General features: G+C 37.1%; 1 protein-coding gene across 1 annotated transcript in view; it reads left to right on the forward strand.

Moving 5' to 3' along the window:
- TRHDE (thyrotropin releasing hormone degrading enzyme) overlaps nt 1–23662 on the forward strand; it is a 213232-nt gene that overhangs the window by 182695 nt on the left and 6875 nt on the right. The window contains exons 13-17 of the mRNA XM_066183262.1: nt 3988–4135; nt 6227–6324; nt 6799–6906; nt 18179–18346; nt 18881–19021. Coding sequence (XP_066039359.1) covers nt 3988–4135; nt 6227–6324; nt 6799–6906; nt 18179–18346; nt 18881–19021 — 663 coding nt within the window. The remainder of the gene's footprint in view (nt 1–3987; nt 4136–6226; nt 6325–6798; nt 6907–18178; nt 18347–18880; nt 19022–23662) is intronic.

Raw genomic sequence — 23662 nt, forward strand, 5'->3', positions numbered from 1 at the left:
ACATAAGGTTGGACATCACAGTATTTCTGTGGTGTTTATGCTTATTACCTGGTTTCAGTATAGCTCATAATCAGTTCTTCCCCTAGTGACAGACAATATTTCAATTTTCCTCCAAGATGGCTAGGCTAGAAAAGAACCTTGTCTCTTAGCCCTGACTCTCATGTATTTGGACTTTGACAGGCAATATCTGATAGTAATTTTGCTGGACTTAAAGATAGCAATATGATTGATGGCTAAAAAGACACAAGAAAAATACATATTTCTGTCACTGACCTTGAAAGAGAGAGTAATAAGTCAAGCTGCATGTGTTGAGTATGTACTAAACATACTTTCTGTAGTACCTTTAAGTGAACATTTCTGGGCAATTATATGACAGGGAAATTATTTTTCAGTTTTGCTTTTGATGGGAAGGTTGCTACTTTTAGTTTTCTTATTATTGTTAGGATAATTGTGAAACATTTCTGTTCAACATTTCCACAGATCTGTTTTTCAACAGCGTTCACAGAGATACTCAGACTCATTCTCTTTCCTCATTTTGGTTATTGTCCTACCCATAAGTGCTTTTGCTGGCCAGATCGTATCTAACCATCTTTGAACCCAGTTCTTCCAGGCTAGTGAAGGAGAATCCTAGAGTCCTGCTAGCACAATTTTTCTGCTTTGCCACTGTTCAAGTCAGCTCAGTGCATCTTGCTGAATACAGTATTCCCTGGGAAAGAGGTGTCTTGAAATCACTCTTAGCACTGGACAAGCTTTTAGTGTAAACTAAAATAGTGTGATTGTACTAAAATACAGAAGTTAATAAACCAGTTGTGCTTTGTGAAGATGCAGAATATTAGAGCATAGGTCACCACACAGTCACACTGCTTTACTGAGGTTCTGTCTTCTGCTGACCTGGTTGTCATAATGGTCATGCTACCTCCTGGGGCACTTCACACAGGTCCTAGATCTGTGATCTGGATTTTAGGACTTCTTATGCATTTTATGGTTCATGTCTTTTGTGGTTTAGGGTGAGAGTTTCTCCTTGTATCCTATTTTCTCAACTATGAATGTAAAAAATTAGCAGCCTTAGTGTTTGACCTTACCCTTGCTAAAATATATATATATATATATATGTATGTATGTATATAAGGGTATTAAAACTGTAGTATATAGTTAATAATTTATAACATAAACATTGTATGCCAAATTTAATGCAAAAAGGTGAAACAATAAATGTACTTACTACCTCTTGACAGAAGCTATTTAATGCCAAATAGTCTAGGACTGCAGTGTATTTGGAGTAAAAAAGTTTGTAAACATGGCTTAGCAACTAGGATAAAAGATTAGGGCTATCATGATTTTCTGTGGACAACCATGAAATAAAATAGTGTAAAATATTGAGAAAATTCTGCCAAGGTAGGGTTCCTGAAGCACTTAGAAGTTCCCAAAACTTCTTAAAGTTTCCTTCCGGAAAGTTGCTGTCTTAACTGCTACTGAAGAGGATTTGAGATATGTCTCTGCTTGAGTTCTCTCAGAGGTTCCATCTTAGCATCTGTACTGTCCAGCATGTGCTGACAGAAGAGTTTAATATAAATTGTAGCAACCATATCCACTTTTCCTCTAAACCATGTTGTCATTTATATAAAAAGGACAAGCTTCTCCCTTCATCCCCAAGAATCCTTCATCTCCCTTCATCCTCGAGAATCTCCCTTCATCCCCATCCCTTCTCTTGGGATGGATTGGTTGCTGTGTGGTTGAGGGGATGATTCTGATGATACTGAGCTTAAGCTCTTTCTAGGGTCATACCCAGAAAGAGAAGGAGGGTCAGGAGTAAACAGGAAAAAAAATGTAACTTTGCCACAATCTGTTTGTGTAAGTTGCACAATACTGTTAGCCAAACAATAGGAAGCTCTGAGCTCAGGAATAAGAGATTGATCTCCGAGTTCACTTCTTACGATTCCTTATGGAGAAGTTAAGCTTAAGAAGAAATAATCTGTTTGTTTTGCAGTGTTGATTTCCTTTTTGCATTCAGTATAGGTAGATTTAATTTCAAAACATGAACTTAAATGTCCATTAATGCAGCTATAGTAAACATTAATCTGTTTATTCCTTGAGTAGCATGTTTCCTAGAGCTATTCCTCTTGTTCCTTACTCCACACTTTTTCATGTCAATCAAATTATCAGTAAAAATAATCACAAATTCTCTTAGAAACTAATTATACATATGCAACTTTAAGCTAGTTTACCTATTTGCTGACATCATCTCCAAGATTTTTAACTGCAGTCAGTCCAGCATGCTTCTGGGTCCATTTATTGTGTTTAGAAATCTTTACAAAGTGTTAAGGCGTAGAACTCATATTAACGATAGTCCGCTGCTTCAGAAACAAGACCTATTAAATGGAGTAACCTTCTGTCTTCAGATGCATTGGACTTTGTCCACTGCCTACTCTAAAAGCTTGACCACTTCCATTTCATATCTGCTCAGTTCCTCAGTTGGCACAGTGAGTTCCCCAAGTGATCTTGTTTTTCGTGCTTGAGTACGTTCTGGAACCAAAGTTGAAAACCGAACTAATAAAATGTGGACAAAAATGACATGAAGCAGACTGGAGGGTGGGATAGATGCTTTTGAAATCTGTTGCATGAACTCACTTCTTTCCTGAGAACATGAAGGGAACAGAGTGTAATTCTTCCAATAGAGAGTTTAAAAAATGAAGGCCTGCATGATGTGATGCACATAGCAAGGAAACAAATTATTTCAAGCAGTGAGGCAGTTTTTACATGTTACTACAGCACAGATAAAATTTTATATTAACAAGTATGCAATGGTTAATTTCTGTACTAATGTGTGTAATTTTGTTTGCTATATGTTTGCTTTTCTTCCACATTGATGGAAATTAAAGGAACATTTGCCATGAAGGAGAAAAACTATTCTGTGAAGCTATATCATACTGTAGGCTATTAAATCGAACTTTGTGGAATCTACTTTGCTGATTTTAACTGTTCAATGAAAAGGGAATTGTTATCTCCTGTCTAGGCAGATAGTTAACTCCTTCTGGATTTAAACACCTGCATCAGGAGAAGAGTAGACAATGTGTTTCTGGAAAGTTCACACCCACAGGGTTGTGCTTTGTTTCTGCAATCTGGATAGCTAAGAAAAAGTGCTATTCTGAAAAAGAAAGTGAAAGCAAAAGCTAAAGCTTGGCATTTTTTGTATTTGCTTTTTAAAGTAACTTTCAAATGCTTATGTCTGTATTGCATTTTACATGTTATGCTATTATTTCAGAACCCTTCCTGTACTCCCCCTACACTTTGTCCCATGCAGGGGGAGGTCTTGTATGATTGCAAAAAACGGGACAAAATTTTAGCTGGTTGATTTATAAACACCTGAAAAAAATCCATTATTTATGTGCAAAATGCTGTAGCATCCTGAACCAAAGTTATGTCACTGGATAAGTCCTTCCAAAGTGGTTTAAGGTGGATAGAAGACAAGACAGTTGTAAAGGAGAGAGAAAAGAGTGAAGAGAGTAACTGTAAAACTAAAGCTTCTTCTTCAGCATTAGTTTTTTCAATTGCTGATGGTCATTAGAAATATTTTCTCAAGAAAAAAATGCCTTGGGTTGTTGATTTTATGCAGACAGCTTTCTATCTTAAAAATCAACACCTTTCTTTTGTTTTGGATATTTTATGATTTTTTTTCCCCCCTTGAAGACAGTTCTTCATTCGTGTTTTTAATAGCCACAGGAGTCCGTTCAAAGTAGGAATATCTTGTCTGGTTTTCTTTCATGTGTGTTCATGCCTTACTTCATCAAGTCAGTATGCTTCGATGTATTGGGAGAGACTGCATGTTGCTGTTTTTTTATAAAGTTGATTTTTATGTCATTGAAGTGTGATGAGTTGATCATGTTTTTCTGCATTTTAATTTCATTTGGGGAAAAAAATAACTTGTTTATGCACCATTGTGAATATCTTCTGAAAACCTATTTAATACTAACTTCTTTTATTGTGCAGAGCTGGTTATTTGCCTCAGAATATTCCTTTAGAGATTATGAGGTACCTTTCAGAGGAAAAAGATTTCCTGCCTTGGCATGCTGCCAGCCGAGCTCTTTATCCTCTAGATAAATTGTTGGACCGTACAGAAAACTACAATATCTTCAATGTAAGAGATACAGTCTTCCTCTCTTTCTTCTTCTAGTTCTTCCTTTCTTTCTTCTCCTCACTCTCTCCATCTGTCTGTCCTTCCTGCTGTTCTTCCTTTTGCCTCTTACTCTCTCATATTATTGCCAAGATTTTAACTGTTCCCCAGTCAGATCCTGTAAATGACCTAGGGATATTAACTTTCTTCCTAATTACTCTTTATTTAAACATGGCAATTATCAAGCTTTGGTTCATTTGCATTTGAACAGTGATAACTGTTGTTTGAGGCATATATGACTAGAAGAAGGAAAGGTAATTATCCCTCATGTAAAATGTTATGACAAATAAAGTGTTTCACTTAAAAGAGTCAAAGTATCATATTGCCAGATTTTCTCTTTTGAGGAGCCCCATGGTGATGTTTAGGTGGGTGCCCAAGATCAGCAAGAACAGAAAATACAGGCACAACTGAAAAGAATTCATGCAACTGAAGCAAAGATTTGTAGTCATTATTTCATCCTAAAACCCATGGTGAATTCAATGCAGTTACCTTAATTAACAAGAATTAGATACCGTTGAGTCAAAAACCCATTCATAATTGTGTCCAAAGGGACAGCAGTAATAGCTCGCAGTAGATAATTAACATAGACATGGCAAATATTTTAACATGTACCTATAGCTAAACTGAAGTATAGTTTATGAAGTACACAGGATTTGACTGCAGCTAGTGACAATTACAAACTCTTGGGGTTTTTATTCACTATGAATTTTATGTAGTCTACATATTTGCAACAGCCAGCATACGGTAACTTTATGTAATGTTGTAAAGCCTTCAAATGAAGGAGCTTTTTAAAGCCTGAAATGCTTAAGGATGCTTATTTCTTCTTAAATGTATGAATATTTGTTTGTGTGTATGTAACCATAGACACCATGCTCAGAGAGGAGAAAGTTAGAAGTGACTGCGTGTATATATGTAGAAGTTAATACAGATATAGATATTTAGATATATAGATACACAGATACACACACACAGAGTTACCTGGTGACATGGAAAATTATTTTTGTAGAACATATACTAAGGCTTACATACAAACTAAAGCCATAATGTAAAATGCAGTTGAAATAAATTGCATATTTAGTCTGTTGTTAATTGCAAATAAAAATTCTTATGAGTCTGCCATTGCTCTTTCACTTTTAAACATGGTTGTGCAAAGAAAGCACTATTTTAATAAAAAAAAATCAGTAAAATTCACAGCCAGGTTATGTTTTATTACTACTGATGGGAGTTTTGAAAGCTGGGGTGATAGCAGAGGGACTTTTTATTCACATAACAACATGTCTGCTAGAGAAAGCTGCAGTATGAATCTTTTGTGTTGAGATATATACATGCCTATGTATCTGTAATAATATAATAGATGCTCTCCTATGCAGTTCTGTATATCTGAGTTCTCTTTTCCAAATTGGTGAATTTAACTGGAAAAAAAAATTACTCTGAATACAATGACAGTGGTTTTCTTCAAAACTGGTCAGAATATGTAAATATGTCCTCTGTCAAAAAAGTAGAAGTCACTAAAATGTATCTTGTGCTTGTTTTGTTCCTTAAGCACACCAGGAGCCTAGACTTAAAGCACAGTGTCACAAAGTGTGTAAAGGATATTTGCAGCCACATTGTTATGTATTCTGAAGTCAATTGACTGTACCCATATAATTTTTTTGCCATGGCTATGGATATTATAACAGTGTTCTTTTAAAAGTGAACATACATGGTGTAGTCAAGATTGGCCACAAAGTAGAAATCAAGCTATTGACACTCTTGTAATTTTTCAGCTGTGCATTTTGAGTTCAAAGCAACATGTAATAAACTTTTGAAATTCTTGGATTTTATAACAATATATTGTCTTATGCTAGGCATCTAATCAAGTAGCTTATCTAGAGACTGCTTCTTACTATAGCAGTGAAGGAAGTTTATAAGTGGAAAAACAGCTTTGCTAAGTCTCTGGAATTGGACATTATTTTAGGGTACAAAGAGAGACCAGACTCACTAGTCAGCCGTATTTAAATTTCAAGTAAAATAAATGATTTTTAACATTAAATATACTTTTCTTTTTCTCCTCAGGAGTATATTTTAAGACAAGTGGCATCAATGTATCTGAAGCTTGGATGGCCAACAAACAATTTAAACAAATCACTTGTTCAAGCATCCTACCAACATGAGTACTGTTATATTTATTTTTTTATTGTTTATTAGTGAAATATAATTACATAGAGGCACCCTCCTAAAATTTTGTCACGTTTAGCATAAATCAGTGATAATTTATCTCTGTCACCCTTCTCTTTTTTCCTTTCTGGGTTGCAGGGAGAGCAGAAAGATGCTGTGAGATGAATTCTTTCTTAAGTTGGGAGGACATTATTTCCTAAGTCCTAACTTAATATCTGACTGCACTGGATTTCTAAGAAATTGTACTCATGTGACCACAAAGGTTGGGAAGAGTGCCTAAGTGTAAATGGGGGCTGGTTTTGATCCATGACCTTTAGTTGTTGCAGGCTTTAAACTGGCACTGAGATTTGTAAAGCCAGATTGTCTTTGATATGTTGCCCAACTACTGGTTGCTGTCACTGTTATAAGAAGTAGTTTTTTGTAAACATCAAACACATTTGTTAATGTCCATATTTCTTTAATTTGGACAGAGAGTTGCGTCGGGAAGTCATCATGTTGGCCTGCAGCTTTGGGAACAAACACTGTCACCAGCAGGCTGCAACGTTAATCTCTGACTGGATTTCTAGCAATAGGAACCGGTAAGTGGAGCTGAAATGTGTATCTCACATTTCTCCTACTGAGAGGCAGTGCAGCTCTTCCTTGCCTGCCTGCCCTGTCTGCTGTGCCCTCTTTTGCAAAGGGGTTTTTTTTTTTTACAGGAGGAAACAGAGGTTGCTGGCTGTCATTTGAAAATGTCTTTGGGGTTTCAGAATGAATTATTTGACTTTGCATATACGAGTGAGTGGAGGGGATTCTGCCCACTCCTGATAAATTGCTGTTGGATAATTCTGTGCAAGAAGATGAAAAGATGGGTTTTAAAGATGGGCTTAAAGAGAGATGAGTGAACACCATGTTGCCAGACAAACATGAAACCTTTGTTGGGGTAAAAGAGCAGAAGGTGCTAAACGTATAAAGAAGTGAGAGAGGTGAGAGCAAGAAGGACTGAGAAGGAAGGATATATGTCGGAGGGAAATGTTACAAGGTATTTAAGGGTGAAGAATTAAATATTAATATGATTCAGGAATACATGGAAAAGCTTTTGTAAGGTTTCAGAGAGCAGGTAATATTAGAGCTGATGCCTTGAGCATTAGCAGCACTGTAGTGGTTTGGCAGCAAATATGTAAGTTAGGCTGTCAAGACACAGGTTTATTCAGCTGAGGCAAAGGAACATGAGCCATGGATAGTGTATGAAGTTTATGTTTTAAAGGAAAGCATCTAAGAAACACGAAATAACTGAAATTTCAAATATTCAGGTATGTAGTGATCTATGGACAATGAGATGAGTGCAGAGTATAGGTTAAGACCACTATTTCTTTAGAAAGAACAGTGGATTTTCTGATTATGTGAAATATTTGCACTGTACACATTTGTACGTGGCATGATATTTTGGTTTAGAAGAGAATATTTTTTTTTCAAATACAAAAGAAGAAGATAAGAGAAACAGTCTCTCATTTTTAGTCACAGTCTTGTATTAGCTCAGCAAAAGGATTGGATCTGTCTAGCCATACAAACAAGCAGGTATTTTCACAGATTTCTTGGACTTATCGGTGTTTGTTTGCAATTAATTTATCTCTGTCTCTCTTTGTAGTCTTTAAAAATCCTTTGCAGGCATGCCCAGTTTCATAAGTATCCAAGCGTCTTCTAAAACCATCCATGAAGAGAAATTACTTTTATACATGACTTTGAAACTTTGGGAAAAAAATAGCTTGAAACTATTACTATGTGTCTTTAAGTAAATGTGTGTGAGATGGAGGCTTTTCTTGTGTAAGGTGATACCAGATATATTTACTATGAAATATATCCCCCAGGGTTTTATGTGAATTCTTATCATAAGCAGCAACAATCAGTATGAAGCTATTTAAAGAGGCAGTTAAAGAGAAAGAATCATTGGAAACAGTCTGCAAAAGTAATTTACTTAGATATTCATTTGCCAAATTAGTTAATCAAACCTAGCATTGCCTATTAGCATGCACAGCAGTAGATTATTCAGTGTTAAAAAAGCTGTCACCCTGCAAAGCTACCTGCCTGTGTCTTTCCAATAGGATTAAGAAAGGAGGAATCAGAAAAGAAAAACATAACAAAACACAAGCTTGTTGCTTTACTAACAGTAGCAAGAGAGAAAAGGAATAAATTTAAGGAGCTGTCTGAAGATTCATCTTAGCCTTTCAATGGGGCCATTTTTGGTAGCAGAAGATTGTGGTTGCCAGCATATGATGAGTATTATGATAAAAGCACAACAGCAGGGCAGAGGAGAATAGCTACTAAGTTAAAGCAATGTGCTTCTCAGAGGAGCTGCACAGTTTTGAAAAATGGCTGCAGCAACTAATGTAATTACAGAATAGAGATCGACAGCTGATAAATAGGGGTACAACTGGCAAGGAAGATAGAGACACACTTTCATATATTTTTTTAAGATTGTAGGATTTGTTCAGTCCCCCTCCAGAATTTCCCAGTTTTCTCAGAGCAGTCTCACATCCTGAATGTAACTAATATATGATCAAAACTCATTTCCTATCTACTTACATTGAAACAATATTACAAAGACTACTAGTAAGAGCAGCTCAGTAAACATAAAATCAGTTTGTGTTTCACAATACAGCATTTGTAGGGTGGGGCAGTGTTCTGTTGGGAATGTTCAGGTCCTGTTGAATCAGAGCTACCCTATAGCACCTTTACTCAGTTTAAGCTAATTCAGACTGAAACCTGAAAGTGGAGCAAGGGCTCTTTTGCCTGCTTTTTTACCAAGAAACCAATGAATCCACAATCAGAATTTAATTAGCATAGTGTTTGAGTCATGCTTCTGCCTCTTTTAGCACTTCAGAGACAATAACCTGCTCGAGTGCAAAGGGCAAGCAGATAAGTACAAGATATATGCAGAGAGCAGATCTAAGAGGTGCCATTTTGTATTCTTTCTCATCAATCAAGTGCTTGCTGAGTTTGATGCCCTTAACAGCTATTTGTGAATTTGCTGCAAACAACCTCCTCAGAACCTGTAAGATTCCCTCAGAGCTTGTTTCCTCCCAAAGAAGGGGAAACTCGTGCTGCTCCTCTGTCTCCAGACTTCTCTGACAACTGGTGAGAAAAGTTGGTGACAGATACAGAAACTCTGGATATCCTTGCCTATTCCATTCCTTATCAGCAATTACTGTAAACGTTCTTGGGTTTGCCATTCCCTCTTCTGAAACAGAACCATGTAATTGACTGATCACTGCAGAAAGACTGGTTTTGGTGGGTTTGCATAGCCAGAGCACAAAAACAGAATTCCAGAGAGCTCAGAGATATTTTTTATATAGATATAATTTAAGTGTCACTGTGACAGTAAAAATAAAGGCTAATTTGCAACTTTTCCACCCATCCCCTCCCAGAAACTTTATTCTGGAAGATGACACAAACTTTTCAAAGCAGTAGAGACAATGGAATAAGGTTTGTGCCTCAAGATTTTAATCAACTGAAAATTAAGTCAGTATTAAATTAAAATGTGATATTGAATACCACGTAAGTGCACACTCAGTAAATCATATAAGGGAGGTTTTTGATTCCCTGGAAGTTACTGCAGTTAAAGTTGAAATAAATATAGCAGAGAATGTGCTATAAATAATACTGAAGAAATGCTAGCATTCATAACTTCCTTAGCCACATCTTTAATCTATGACTTTTTAGATGTTCTTTTGAAACATTTTTTCTGTTTTACTTGTAGTATTTAATTTTGGATAGAGCGTTGGGTAGTACAGTAACATCTAACTCTGTTTTACTGGCATATGCTTACAATTGCTGTGGTGTTTAGTAATTACATTTAATCTGGTAGGTCCAGAAATGAATTACCATCTACTCTTCCCAATGAGAAAGTGAAGTAATCATGATATCAGATACTGTTTGTATTTAGTAATTATATACTCTTTACTGTGCAAATAATTTGCCACTGTTCACCAAGTAAAATAATGGTCATTCTCAGCACAAGGCCAGAGGTCCTCTTTGTATTTCCAGTACTGTTTGAAAAAGCCATTAGATTTCCAAGTATAGTGCTGCAGATTTTCTTCTGAAATTAGTGAAAACACCAAACTTATATGTGATCTTCAACACTCGCCTCTATGCGTGAAAGTGGAAGTCAGCTGAAAGTGGAAAGTCAGCTGAGAGGCTGTGAAGATTTGAATTTCTAAAGTGACTTAGGTATTGCTTCATTTTTGAATGCCTGGCTCACAGGGCAGAATCAGATGCTCAGAGGTACGCTTCCTACAGGGGGATTTGGGGGCTATAAAAATGCAGCTGGCAGCAGCCACTGTGCTGTGAAGTGTGAAGAGCCTCTTAACGTGAGATTCTGAAGTGGGTGGGCCCTCTTAGGGTCCAGCACTACAGGGAGTAGGAAAGATACCTGTATCAAATTATATATATGTAAATGGCAATCATAGAGTATGTGGTCCTTGCAAAAGATGCCTTTCAATATTGTCGCTAAAGCAGGAAAAGGATTGCTCCTTTTCTTTTCCAACACAGCTGACAGAGAAGCTGCTCTTCAGTAGCATTACAAACAGTTGTGCTGAGATTCCAGCAGTTTGCTGTCCTTCAGTTTAATACCTCAGCCCTGTAACTGCCACTGCAGAAAGCATGCTTGATGATGTGTCTACAATGTGCTTAGGACTGTATTAAGGTGCTGCAACATGCTTTCCTCCTCTAGGTTCAGCTCAGCCATTTGCTTATTTTATTAGCAAGAGAAATGATACAGGTCTCCAGTCTAAAGATGAGAGAGCGTTCATCTGAGGGAAAAGGTGCTTCAGTACCTGAAATACCAGAAATACTTAGTGTGCAAGGGGCTTTAGGTGGTATTGCTCATGACCGCTTTTTCAGGACAAAATGCATTGGAAAAAAAAGAAGCATACCTGAAGAAGAAATTTGTTTTTACAAGGAGCAAACCAAACACATAGCTTCAGAGGCAGAAGAGGCTGTAAGGAGACATCTTGTTTTGCTTGTTTAGGAATTGATATCCATGCAGTTGTTCAAAAGGTCATGATTTCTTTCTATTGAAGATCTGAAGTTAGACCTCAGAGTAGATCTTGCAGTGTTTTAATCAATGAATTTAAATAATTTTACTCTTTTTAAATGGTTGATTGCTTGAAGGGCTGTGTTTACTTCTGACTTGATGGTGATATTAAAACAATCATTTTCACTCTCTTAAATTGGGATATATGCTGCTCCTGTACTGGAACAATGGAAACTCTTGAAAATTTCGTGTTGGTGTTCACAGGAATACAAACAGAGTAGAAAACATAACCATTTTGAAATTTCCCTTGTTGTTTGAGGATGTAAAGTTACTGGGATTCAGTCAACAGCAGAATGTTGTACAAGAGAAGCTACTGTTGGCTGAAAATAAAGATGTTTACTTCTACTTTCATTTAACTGAGCACATCCCTGTGAAGCTTTCGTGTATGAAGAAATACATTATTCACACTCCTTCACCACAGCCTTGTGGTTCAGCCTAAAAAATTAACAAAATTACCATTCAATGCCTGCCTGAGCTTAATAATCAGCCTTGTTGTAACCCCTTTAACCTTCACTGCATCTCTTCTGAAAGAAAAACATGTTTCTAAGAGGATTAGCGTTTTCAGACTTCTTGCCTTGGATAGGTTGCATAAACATGTATTTCTGAAGTTCAGGAAAGAATGCATGGAGAGCTGCAATATGTAAAATCCTGACAGGCAATAATGGGGTAATACTCAAATACACATGATGACTTGAAGCATAACTTACCCATAGACATGAGCATGTTTTTGCAGACATCTCTGTGGGTGCAGGCACAGTTATCTTCCAGCTGCTCTTACCACACATCAGCTACAGGTTGCCACGCATACATTTCTGCTGGCAAAGTTTTCTGTGGATGTATGCTTGCTTGGGGCAAAGTTAAAAAGAATGATGTAAACATGAATATGTGAGAGAGCTGCTTTGATTTGAGATAGCTGATATTGCCTTCATCAGAAAAAGGAGTACTTGTACTCTGATTCTGTTGGTAGAGCTGTGGTGATGCCATTCTGCTGACATGCAGCACTAAACAGTGGGAGATGATAGTATTGCATCAGACACAGTCATGTGCAGGTGTTCTGTGAGCTGTTACTGGACCTGTTGGAAGATCCCAGCTAGTCATAGCTCCTTTGCTCTGATTTTTAGAAATGTTACCATTGCTATTTATTGCCATTGTTACCATGGAAACAAACTACCTTAATTAATTGCCCTAATACCCCTAGAAAACTTAGAGTAAACGTGTTTCACTGATGCTGAGTCATATCACTTTGGGGTGATTTTAGCTTTAATACAGTTTTTTACTATTTCTACTATTAATCTTGTGTCACAAGCACTCTGATCAGTTTTGATAATATTTGCAGTGGGGAGTGCAGACTGCTGCACTGAACTAGGCTAAGCCAGCATCCATTCTGTAACCCATGAAGTTTGCATTTGTCTGTCTTTGTGAAGGAGGAGTAGAGACTGATGGACAATTCTGAATGCAAATACAAATATTTCAAAATTGTTCCTGTCTTATCATCCAGATTGTTCCGAGAAATTTTAGAGTGCTGAGATGGGGGCCATGCCACAGGACCAGTGGCAGCTTCAGAGAAGTCCTGTCTTAGCCTCAGATTTTAGCAACAGTTTCAGTTTTAGAAATCATTTTGGCCTGCAAGTACTAAGGATGGAAAATCAGGTCTATTTTAATAAAATGAATTATTTATTAAACAGAAAGGCAATAACAGACAAAAGATCTTAATCAGAGTTACTTATTACACAGTATAAAACTAGAAGGAACTACTAGTAGATTACAGCATGATATAAGCCAGTGCATGACATCAAGGTACCTATATTAAAGCTAGCAAAAGAAATAGTATTGATAAGGAGTCAAATGTAACTTAGCACCAAAATGATGACAATGTATACAGATTCCTTCACTCAATCCCTATGGGAGTAACCGGGAAGCAAGCATCCCTACTCATGGGAAAAACTCCACACATTTCCATGGAATGTGTAGAGGATTTCTGCTTTGTGAGAATTTGGTGTAGTTTTTATAGGTTGTAAAGTGAGGTGTCTGTCAGTGAGAAATCCAGCTTATCTGCCAGATCTCACGTCAACATTAAGATGCTTATTGGCAGTTGGGAGATGCCAGACCAGTGTTAACTCTGTGGTGCCAAAAGAACTCACTAAAAGACAGCTATTCCTGTTTCAGTTATCTGACTGGTTTACAAGCAACAGATAAGCTCTTGTGGGAGGCAGGATGCCCTGCTACAGGCCAGAGATCACTGGAGAGAATAAAAGAGAATAAGAGATGAACTTTGCTGTTCTATGTGTGGGTTTCAAGTCAGAATACATTTGTGCGTTTACATTACAAATTAACCACTTTTGGTTACTGAGTAATGAAATCAGGGTCTTACATCTCTGCACACTAATACTAAATAACCTCATCTGATCTTTTAAAGAGTAATAATGTAGATATGGACTTTTTCAGTGACTTCTGTTTGCTATTTCACTTCTGTCATGCTGCTGTGATGGTTAGGAACATTGGTTAATTCTTTGTAATTTTAAGAAAGGTGTAAATAATGAAGTAAATGTCTTCTATCACGTAATTTGAAGGGCAGTGATAACCAGCAAGCCAGATTTGTGAGTCGTGAACGTCCACACATTTCATGTAGATTTTGTGTTTCCTCTACAAAGGAATGATGGATTCATGTCCATCCACCTGCCTGTGCAGTGTGCTTACTTGGCTGCACCTTTAACAACTCAGTGGAAATGCCACCATAAAAAAAATTACAGGTGTGTATAGGAGTGTGTTGCATGTCTGTAAACAAAACTCCCTGTAGATCTGAGGGAGTAGTAAGTAACAAATTACCATTCGTTAATTGAAGTAATTTCAATGAAGTCCGGCTTGGGTGATAGAAAATCAAAAGTTTTTCCGAACAAGCATTTTTTTATTTCTTTTTCTTAATGCTTTATTTCTATATCTAATTACTTGTGATAGATAATTTTATTTCTGTGTTTCACATGGACATAGTAGTGCTAATGTCTTGCAACAACTTAGAAATGTACTTAAGTTTAACCGCCTACATAAGTATCTGTGAGAACATGGCCAACAGGTTAATTACTTTTGTTAGTTTCTTGGAAGACACGCTGGGTTCTTTCAAGGGATTGATGCCTAGCAGCTATATTTGGAAAATGTTAGCAGCAAACATGAAAAAATGAGAGTTATTTTAATTTTTTTCATGCATGAGTGTCTGATAAATGTAAAAAATTAAAGTGAATCCCTTTTTCTGTGTTTGCAACCCCTGGAAGCTTTAATTACTGAAAAAAATCAAGCATAGCTGTTCATGCATTTTGAAATGTTTCTGGAGCTTTGCCAGCTAATGTGAGCCAATGTTGCTGAAGTGATTTGCTAATTAATAGGTTGTTAAAACATTTGAGTAGACTCTTGCACTCAAGTCAATAAAACTTAAGGAGGAAGAAAACACTGTTGAGTGCATGAGTTAATCAAGGACTTAGCACTCTGAAAGACCATCTGAGTCTAAATAGAGAGAGGAGTTCATCTTGTAAAAGTTAAAACTGGGCATTATGGGGTAGCTGGTTCAGGCATTGTTTTTACCTTCTGACTTCTTTGTGTTACTGCAGTAAAATGACCCTATATGTAGTGATTATAGATTAGCAGTAATTAATTTGAAATCCTTAGAATTTAGATAGATTAGTCTCCAGTTTTCTCATTCAGGGACGATCTCTCCACAACTTTGCAAAACAATTGATCAGAAATTACCGTATTTTTGTTGAAAAAACTGTCCAGAATGGACGAAGGCATATCTACTCAGGGATCAGTGCCATGAAGAAGTACTCATCACCCAGTCATTAAAATCAGTGTTGAAGAGCTTGACTATGCTGGTTGCGTATTCACTTGTGGGGGATCTGCAATAGGAATGGGAAGGAGCAATAGCAGTAACCATCACTTGAGGGATGATGTATTCTCTGCCAGCCTCTGTCAGACCCATGTGATACCTGTAACTTGGGATCACAGGACAGGGACTGTGCATAGCTTTGCTGTAGACACCTTGAGTAGCCACATCCTCAGTTAATGTCCCCTGAATCTGAGGTGGGACAGGTGGCTGAATGTCGAGCCTATCACAGCTCTGTGCCTCAGTTTTCAAGGGGAAGTTCTGCCCTCTCTCTTTAGGCTGGGTACGTGCTATGGCAGAGGATCATTCCCTCCTCTTTCTGCACAAAAAGCAGCATGACTCCTGGAGTTTGTTATAGAGAATGGGAGTATAAAATTTGGGATTGAAGATATTGAAAATAAGGTGTATGGTGCTCTTCTTTATAATAGAATCTGTATTACAGATCTGCCAGCAAAGTACTAGTACTTCATTCTTGTTTCTTATCTGTGCCTTGTAACCTATCAAACAAGATGATAAATATAGTCATCAGGAAAAATAGGCTTAAGTTATACGTTAAATTGTTGCAAAAATAAGAATAATGTTCTTGATTAATTTTCTTTGTCAGATAGTACCCTAAATGGTATTGAAACTTGTTACTTAATCAAGGAACTGTCTAAACTGTGTGCATTTGCATTTTAAAAAATTAGAACACAATTTCCCCAGAAGATAAATAATTATGGTCCAATTTTATAAGTGTGTCTTCAATTGTTAGAACATACTTTAAATAGGAGCAAATATGTATCAATTAATTATGACTTAAAACATTATTCTTAACTCATTGTAAAGCTTTATAATTCACTCTTGAAAAAAAGAAATCCCTGTAAAAGCACAGCGTGATTTTAATTAATTTTTTTCTAACTGTTTAATTTTTAACTTTTTCTCCCAAACTGTTTAATTTTTAAATGAACTCAGCTAGCTACATATTTCATTCTCACCATTGTATCTCCAATGCAAGAAAACTAAAGTTAAATAAATTGGATCAGTATTCAAATTAAATTAATTTAAAGTGATGGTCTTAAATATTTATTTTTATTCTTCTAAAGTATCCATCAATCATATTAGCTCTTTAAAAATGAGAGCAGCCTTGAAGGCACAGATGAGGTTTCACTGACAACAGGATGTGTTCTGCAGTGTTACAACCTATGCAGTACCAAAATAATAGTAATTTTATCCAGTTGTTTCAGTTAATACAAGGGGCAAACATCCACATGCTGATCTAGTGCCTTGAAACTGCAATTTTCCAGGAACCTATAATCTTAAAAAAACCTCTAGACTGGAGAGATTTCAGATATTTGGATAATGATAGAATACGTGCCCAAAATGACTGGATGAGTGAGAAAGCAAAAATCCCCACAAATGGACACAATTCAATTAGAGGACTCTCTTGTAGGGGCAGTAGTTAAAGAGAAATTACTTTCGGGATATTCGCATTTTCGTAAGCAATTTTCATCTCCACAAGAGGAACCCCCTGTCTTCAGTGCTGATTACAAGCCTCTCACAGGAGTAGTTTGTAGTGTTGCATAGCTGTACATTTTGTAATTTCTGAAGGTAAGCCTTTTAAAGGCAGTATTTGTGTTCAATGTCTTGGTTTGTAGGGGCTGATTTTTTTCACATTATCGTAATTACTTAACTTATAGGTACAGACCTAAAGCCTTCTCTGGAGCAGTTGATTGGACGATATTGATTAGATCTACTGCAGCACTGCCAGTGTACTACTCCTGATTTGGTGACAGTAGAGTTTTCTTTGCAAGGAAAAGAGTGACATGTAGGATATGGTCATGGGATCAGCTCCATCACTTGTTTCAAGAGCTCCTTCCTTCCCAGAGATGCAAATGATTCTGTGCTTACTGACTACACTGATGCTAAAATTGCTAGTGTTGGCCCTTAGAATGTAAAAAATGGACTGGCTGGGAAAGCCCATTGAATTTTTATGTTTACTGTAAATTTTGAAAAATGCAAGCATCACAAGTGAGGACTGCTATCCATTCGGGGGTTAGACATCCACTTCTAGGTACATCTGCTGCCGTGTTTGTACTAGCCAAACACAGAGTGACAGTTCTTCCAGCCCACAGTTCTTATCTGAATTAATGGGACAATGGTACAAATGTTTCAGCTTCTGTGCTTGTATAGGAAACATAAGCAAGGGAAGAAATTGAAAGCCCAGCTGAGACCTTTTTAGAAAAAAACTACATGTGCACATACTGTACTAGTCTGCATTTGGTCATTTAACTGTAGTTTGAGTTGATATTAATTTAGCAGTAGTCACAGTTCTCAACCATCTTGTGGCACAGCTGATTTTGTACTGGTATTATATGCTGAAAAAAAAAAAAGAGCAGATCATTCTGGTTTTTTCACTCCTGCCAATATCATATTTAAGTGTCATTGTAACAGCACATCCTTTTTTACCTATATGTTACTATATGAAGATGAAACACTTTACAGCACAAGCAAGGAGTTTCTGGCTGCTCAGGTTCTGTTGTAAAACAGTGCAAAGGACAAGAAGAGCAGATTTGGCCTAGAGCCCAGCAACAGAGTGATAAGATCCTATACTAATTTGGAGAGCTTATGTTACCTGTAAGGTTATGTGGCACATTATGAGTTGATGAACTACATGACTATATTTTATAATCTCCTGACAATGTGACAGCTTTATGAAGAGAACGGCAAGCATGTTTCTACCCTTTACAAGGCCCATTATGATGGCCTGGAAGATGCTTGGGGCAATAAAGAGATACAAATGTTATTTAAAAAAACCCCTGAAATATTACTGTTGGACAATAATTTTGAAGTCTCAGAAATGATCCTTCTTTGTATCCAGTATCAGGAGGCTGCTTATTTACCACAACGCTATTACTGATTTCTTTTGTAGAATCCCTCTTAATGTGAGAGACATTGTCTACTGTACAGGAGTTTCACTGATGGATGAAGATGTGTGGGAGTTCATTTGGATGAAATTTCATTCTACCACAGCAGTATCTGAGAAGAAAATACTATTAGAAGCCTTAACTTGCAGTGATGACAGAAACTTGCTCAACAGGTAAAAAATACTTTATATTTGAATCTGTTACTTCAGATATCAGAATAATCACTTCAACAGTTACGGCTCGTCACTTGAGCTTTCATCTAAAGGAAGGAAATTTGCTTTTCAAGTACTGGTTTACTGTATGTTTAAACCCGCTTACACTTTTTTTCAATGCATATGAAAATTGACATGTACTATCTTTTCAATTTCAGATTTTCCTTTGTTCATTGGAAATGTTTTAAATCCTGTAATAATTATTGGTATTTTTTTGTTACCATGTCTTTTATTTACCATGTCTTGACCAGTCTGATTTAAAGATTTTATAAAAGTGCACATGTAAATCTGCAATCACCTTTTTTTGAAATCTTTTTACATCAAGATTTTTCTAATTCATAGATGTGTCCAGTCTTTGGAATCACAGAACTAAACCACTGAACTCACTTGGAAGCTTAAACAATTCAGCAATGATTTTTTTTCCTAAGAGTTTTCTGAGGGACTCGTGTTAGACAATGTGTTCATGAAACTAAATGTTCTTGTTTTATCCCCTAGACTATTGAATTTGTCTCTCAACTCAGAAGTTGTCCTGGATCAGGATGCAATTGATGTGATAATCCACGTAGCCCGAAATCCACATGGAAGGGATCTTGCTTGGAAGTTTTTCAGAGAAAAATGGAAAATACTAAATGCTAGGTAAAGATAAAAATTCTTATCTTGATATAATTGGTGTAAGTATTGTATAGGTGTGTATTTATGTAAGTTCCTGAATCTAATCCATTCTCTTTTAGTCCATAAATGGGGATGTCTCTAAATATGGAATACCTGTATATGAGTCATAAATGCATTTATTCTTGGATTATCACACACACATAGAGACATTTGTCTCTTAGCAATCATCTGTATATATATTAGTGTATTGTGTCTGTGCTTACGATACTGAATTCTATCTCTATGTCAAGTGCTGCAGTTCTGTTTTTACATAGACAAAAAATGGCCGTTCCCAAAGGAATTTTTCTGATTTAAAGTCTGATAGAAAAAAATAATCTTTTCAAAAATATTATTTCAGCTGTGGAAAAAATGCACATTTTGAAACCTTTCCATTTTCAAAAAGATGTTAATATAGTGTCTGTGTTTCAGGTGAGTTTCAAGTAATAGAGGAGCAACATTTTGAATTAAAAAATAGATTAACAGAAAGGAGACAAAGTTGCTCCTTATACCTGCTTCTCTTTCTCTTTGGAAGTGCCACATGCTCCTTTTCTGAAGCCCAGACAACATTTTAAAATCCTTTTTGAAGAATATTTTTTATTAATTCAATGAATGACAAATTTCTGTAGTTCTTTAGGGGCAGCCTGAGGGCCTGAAAGATTGCACAGCAGCCATCTGATACTGACAGATTAAAAAGGACTACAACTTGGTTGAGGTTCAGATTCTCAAAGGCGGGTGTCCAGGATTTTAAGGTGTCCATGCCAGGTCACACCTTTGGTGTTGGCAGGAAAGACATTGCAGATCTGTTCCCATTCTGGACTTGCAAGGAGCAACCATTGTACTACCGAATATTTGAAATGCTATATTTAAGATGCCGTACTTAAGCAACTACATCCCAGTGGCCGATGAATACAGGTGCAAACTTCATATAGATTTCACAGCATCAAAATAGAGTCAAAGAAACTGAGACACTGAGTTTTAGTTTTCCTAAAAATTCATAAAGTTGTTTGTGCTGTTTTGGATAATGCTTTATAGTATAGTGGGATTTTAGAAGAAGTCTGTCTAGGAAAATAGGTTTGAGCTGGAATTGGTTTTGGAAATTTATATTGCAGGAGCATACTTTTGAAAGCCATTTCCAAAAAAACTACAAGAATTCTGAAGAGTTTTAAAATTAAGAAATACCTGCTTTTGGTGTGATTATTCAAGGAACTGGACTTTTGCTCAGAAAACGGATGGCAAATGTCTTACTATTATGCAATCCATTGCAGATAGAAAACAATTTTTCAGGTTCCTTCAGGGGTTTATCCAGAGTTTAGGCATAAAGCCATCATTATCTGTATTGTTACAAACAAATATGCTGTAGCTGTGTCCTGCTTTAGTAAGTATGTTTATCTGAAAACCTGGCTAACACCTGTGATTTTAGATGTGGTCAACATTTAGCAGTGTATACAAATAGAAAATATTTAACAAACTATGCCACATGCCAAATCTTTTGGGTGTTATAATTTTAAATAGAATTTGGATTGTATTTATTTCGCTTGCTTGGAATGCATCACTGTGCAATCTAAATTCATGACAATCAGTAAGGCCTCATGAAAGACCTGTTATTGTTCTTTTTTTAAATGAGAGAATAACAGTTTGTCTTTTTGGTCAACACTGTCTTTGTGTTACCTTCATTTAGTTTGATCTCCAAACACAAGTCAGAGCCACCAAAAAGATTGTAGCAGTTGATTTTTCTAAAAGTGACATCCAGTTGAGTTTCTGTTGATCACCAAAAGATTCAGTGCAGTGGAATAGTTAATGCAAGCTGCACATATGTGTTAAATATTGAAAATAATATTGTTTTATAATCATAGATTAGAACCTTTTAGATGAGACTTTGAGAGAGTAGAATCAGTCTAATTAATACCTTTCCCCTTAACTGTTCAGTGAAACAGTGGCACGATAGCATGCAAGGTCCTACACCTTGGTCTTGGCAATCCCAGGCACACCCACAGGTTGGGCAGAGAAGTGATTTGAGAGCAGCCCTGCAGAGAAGGGCTTGGAGGTGATGGTTGATGAAAAACTCAACATGATCTGCAATGTGCACTCACAGCCCTGAAGGCCAATCCTGGTCTGCATCCAAAGTCAGCAGGTCAAGCTAGGGGATTCTCCCCTCTACTCTGCTCTGGTGAGACCCCACCTGGAGAGCTGTGAACAGGTCAACTGTCCCCAGAGCATGAAGGACATGGAACTGTTTCAGCAAGTCCAGAGGAAGGCCATAAAGTTGGGAAGAGGACTGGAGCACTACCCCTACAAAGAAAGATAGGCTGAGGAACTTGGGGCTGTTCAGTCCAGAGAAGAGAAGGTTGCATGGAGACCTGATAGCAACATTCCAGTATCTGAAGGGACCTACCATGAAGCCAGAGGGGGGGAGTCTTCCTCAGGAATTGTAGTGATAGGACAAGGAGGAATGGGTACAAATGGAAGAAATAGGAAAGATATTAGGAAGAAATTTTTTACTGTGAGGATAGTGAGACACTGGAACTGGTTGTCCAGGGAGGTTGTGGATACCCCATCCCTTGGCAGGGTTCAAAGCCAGGTTGGATAAGGCCTTGAGCAACCTGGTCTAGCAGGAGGTGTCCCTGCACATGGAGGGGTGGGGGTTGGGACTGGATGATCTGTAAGGTTCATTCTAATCCCTAATGTTCTATGATTCTATGATTAGGCTTCCAATTTCAGCTCACCACACTACTGAATTTTTAAAGTATAAGCTTTGTTGTGGAATTATGCTTCAAGAAGACCATGCATGTCTTGAAGCAAGTGCCAAGGAAAGTCACAAAGATAAGACCGCTGGAGTATCTGACCTGTGAAGACAGGCTGGGAGAGTTTGGAATGTACAGCGTGGGGAAGAGAAGACTGGGGGGACCTCGTTACACCTTTCAGTACCGAAAGGGTCCTTACAGGAAAGCTGAAGAGTGACTTTTTACAAGGGCATGTAGTGATAAGACAAAGGGAACAGGCTACAAACTGAAGGAGGGTGGATTTAGATTAGATAATAGGAAGAATTCTTTTGCTGTGAGGGTGGTGTGGTGTTGTTGGGTAGGACTTTGGGCAACCTGGTCTGGGGAAAAGTGTCCCTGCCCATAGCAGGGGGATTGGAACTGGTTGATATTTCCAACCCCAACCATTCTAAGATTCTATGGTGCAAGTAGACTTTCTCCCAAGGCATCCTTTTTCTACAATTATAATTGATTATTTAATTTGATTCAAAATTAAAATACTTTGTATGGGACATTAACTTAATAAGGTGATGACTCAGTGGTATTTTCCATTTTATTTAGTATAAAAAGTGTTGATGTTTCAGATAGTAAAGTGAAATAGATCAGGGGGATTAAATTATAACTATTTCTTCTTACTTCTAAACATAGCATGTCATGGAGTTAGAACAAAATGTTGTTAATCCTTCATGTTTTTACAGCATGCTTGTATTTGCATTGTCCAGAACATATTGATGATGTATAAAATCTTCAAAGTCACTCATATCATTTACATCAGTGACTTAAAAACTGAAATGCCTAACATGTCTTTAGTAAGAAATCTGTGGGACTAAGACTGCTACAACTTTGAAAAAGAGAATTGAAAATATTATGCTCGACTTCATGCTACCTGAGTGTGCACTACCTTGTTTCCTAATGCATTTTCATCCTGTGAGCACGTATCTGTGTGAGAAAATTTAATCCATCAGCTGCCTATAAGAATTCCTTCATTCTCAAGTGCTGAATCATTTGTCAGCATTTGGGAACCTGACAGTATTTGGGAAGGCATTTATATCTGTCGAAAGTAAATGGACTATGCTGCCTCTAGAAATTGCACAAGTGCAAAGCCTGTGCAAATGTGGGGCACTGGAGGGTTTACATCAGCAGAAGGAAAGTGCAGTGGAGAGTCTGTGTCTCCAGAATGCTTCCAGGAAGTTCAGGCATGTAAGGCCCTGGTTCTGGTGTGCTGCTGTCCATCCTGTGAAGGGTGAGAAGACTGACACTTGTAAGACAAAACACTTTTCCTGTTTATTCTTATGTTTCACACCTGCATGAAACTGTTTTAGAAGGTGACTCATCTGACTTTTTTGCCAGCAGAGCTTCCATAGAAATTGCTGTAAATGGCTGACTTTTTTACCAAGTATACATAATGGGCACAGGTAGGCATGAAGGTATCATTTTTAGTGGAAGGAATTCTGTTACTTCTTGTTTGCACTGCGGTGTCTACAGTGGACTGTAAGAAAAATAAAATCCCTGCAGCTGTTTTTCTGAGGTTGCTTGTCTTAAGTGGATTGGTAACCTTGTCAAAATATCCCATCAAGAGGAACTTCCAGTTTTCCAAACAGTCAATTATGTCTGAGACTGTAATAATATAGGGCTTTGTTAGAGAGCCTAAACGTGCTTAAAGTACCATGAAATCCCTACTTCCCATAGTTTGCCTCTGGATGTCTATATATTCCAGTGTGACTGAAATTTTGGGAAAAGAGATGTACTTGCTGAAATAGCCATGAACAATTCATTCATTAGTGGTCAGGGAGTAGGGTTTTTGATACCTCTAACAGCATTTCTCCTCATAAGAGCTCAAGATAGCAAGCACTATAGCATAAACCTT

The sequence above is a fragment of the Chamaea fasciata genome, unplaced genomic scaffold (assembly GCF_029207755.1).
Source record: "Chamaea fasciata isolate MVZ Bird 193981 ecotype frontalis unplaced genomic scaffold, bChaFas1.0.hap1 SCAF_5, whole genome shotgun sequence".
Classification (NCBI taxonomy): Eukaryota; Metazoa; Chordata; class Aves; order Passeriformes; family Sylviidae; genus Chamaea; species Chamaea fasciata.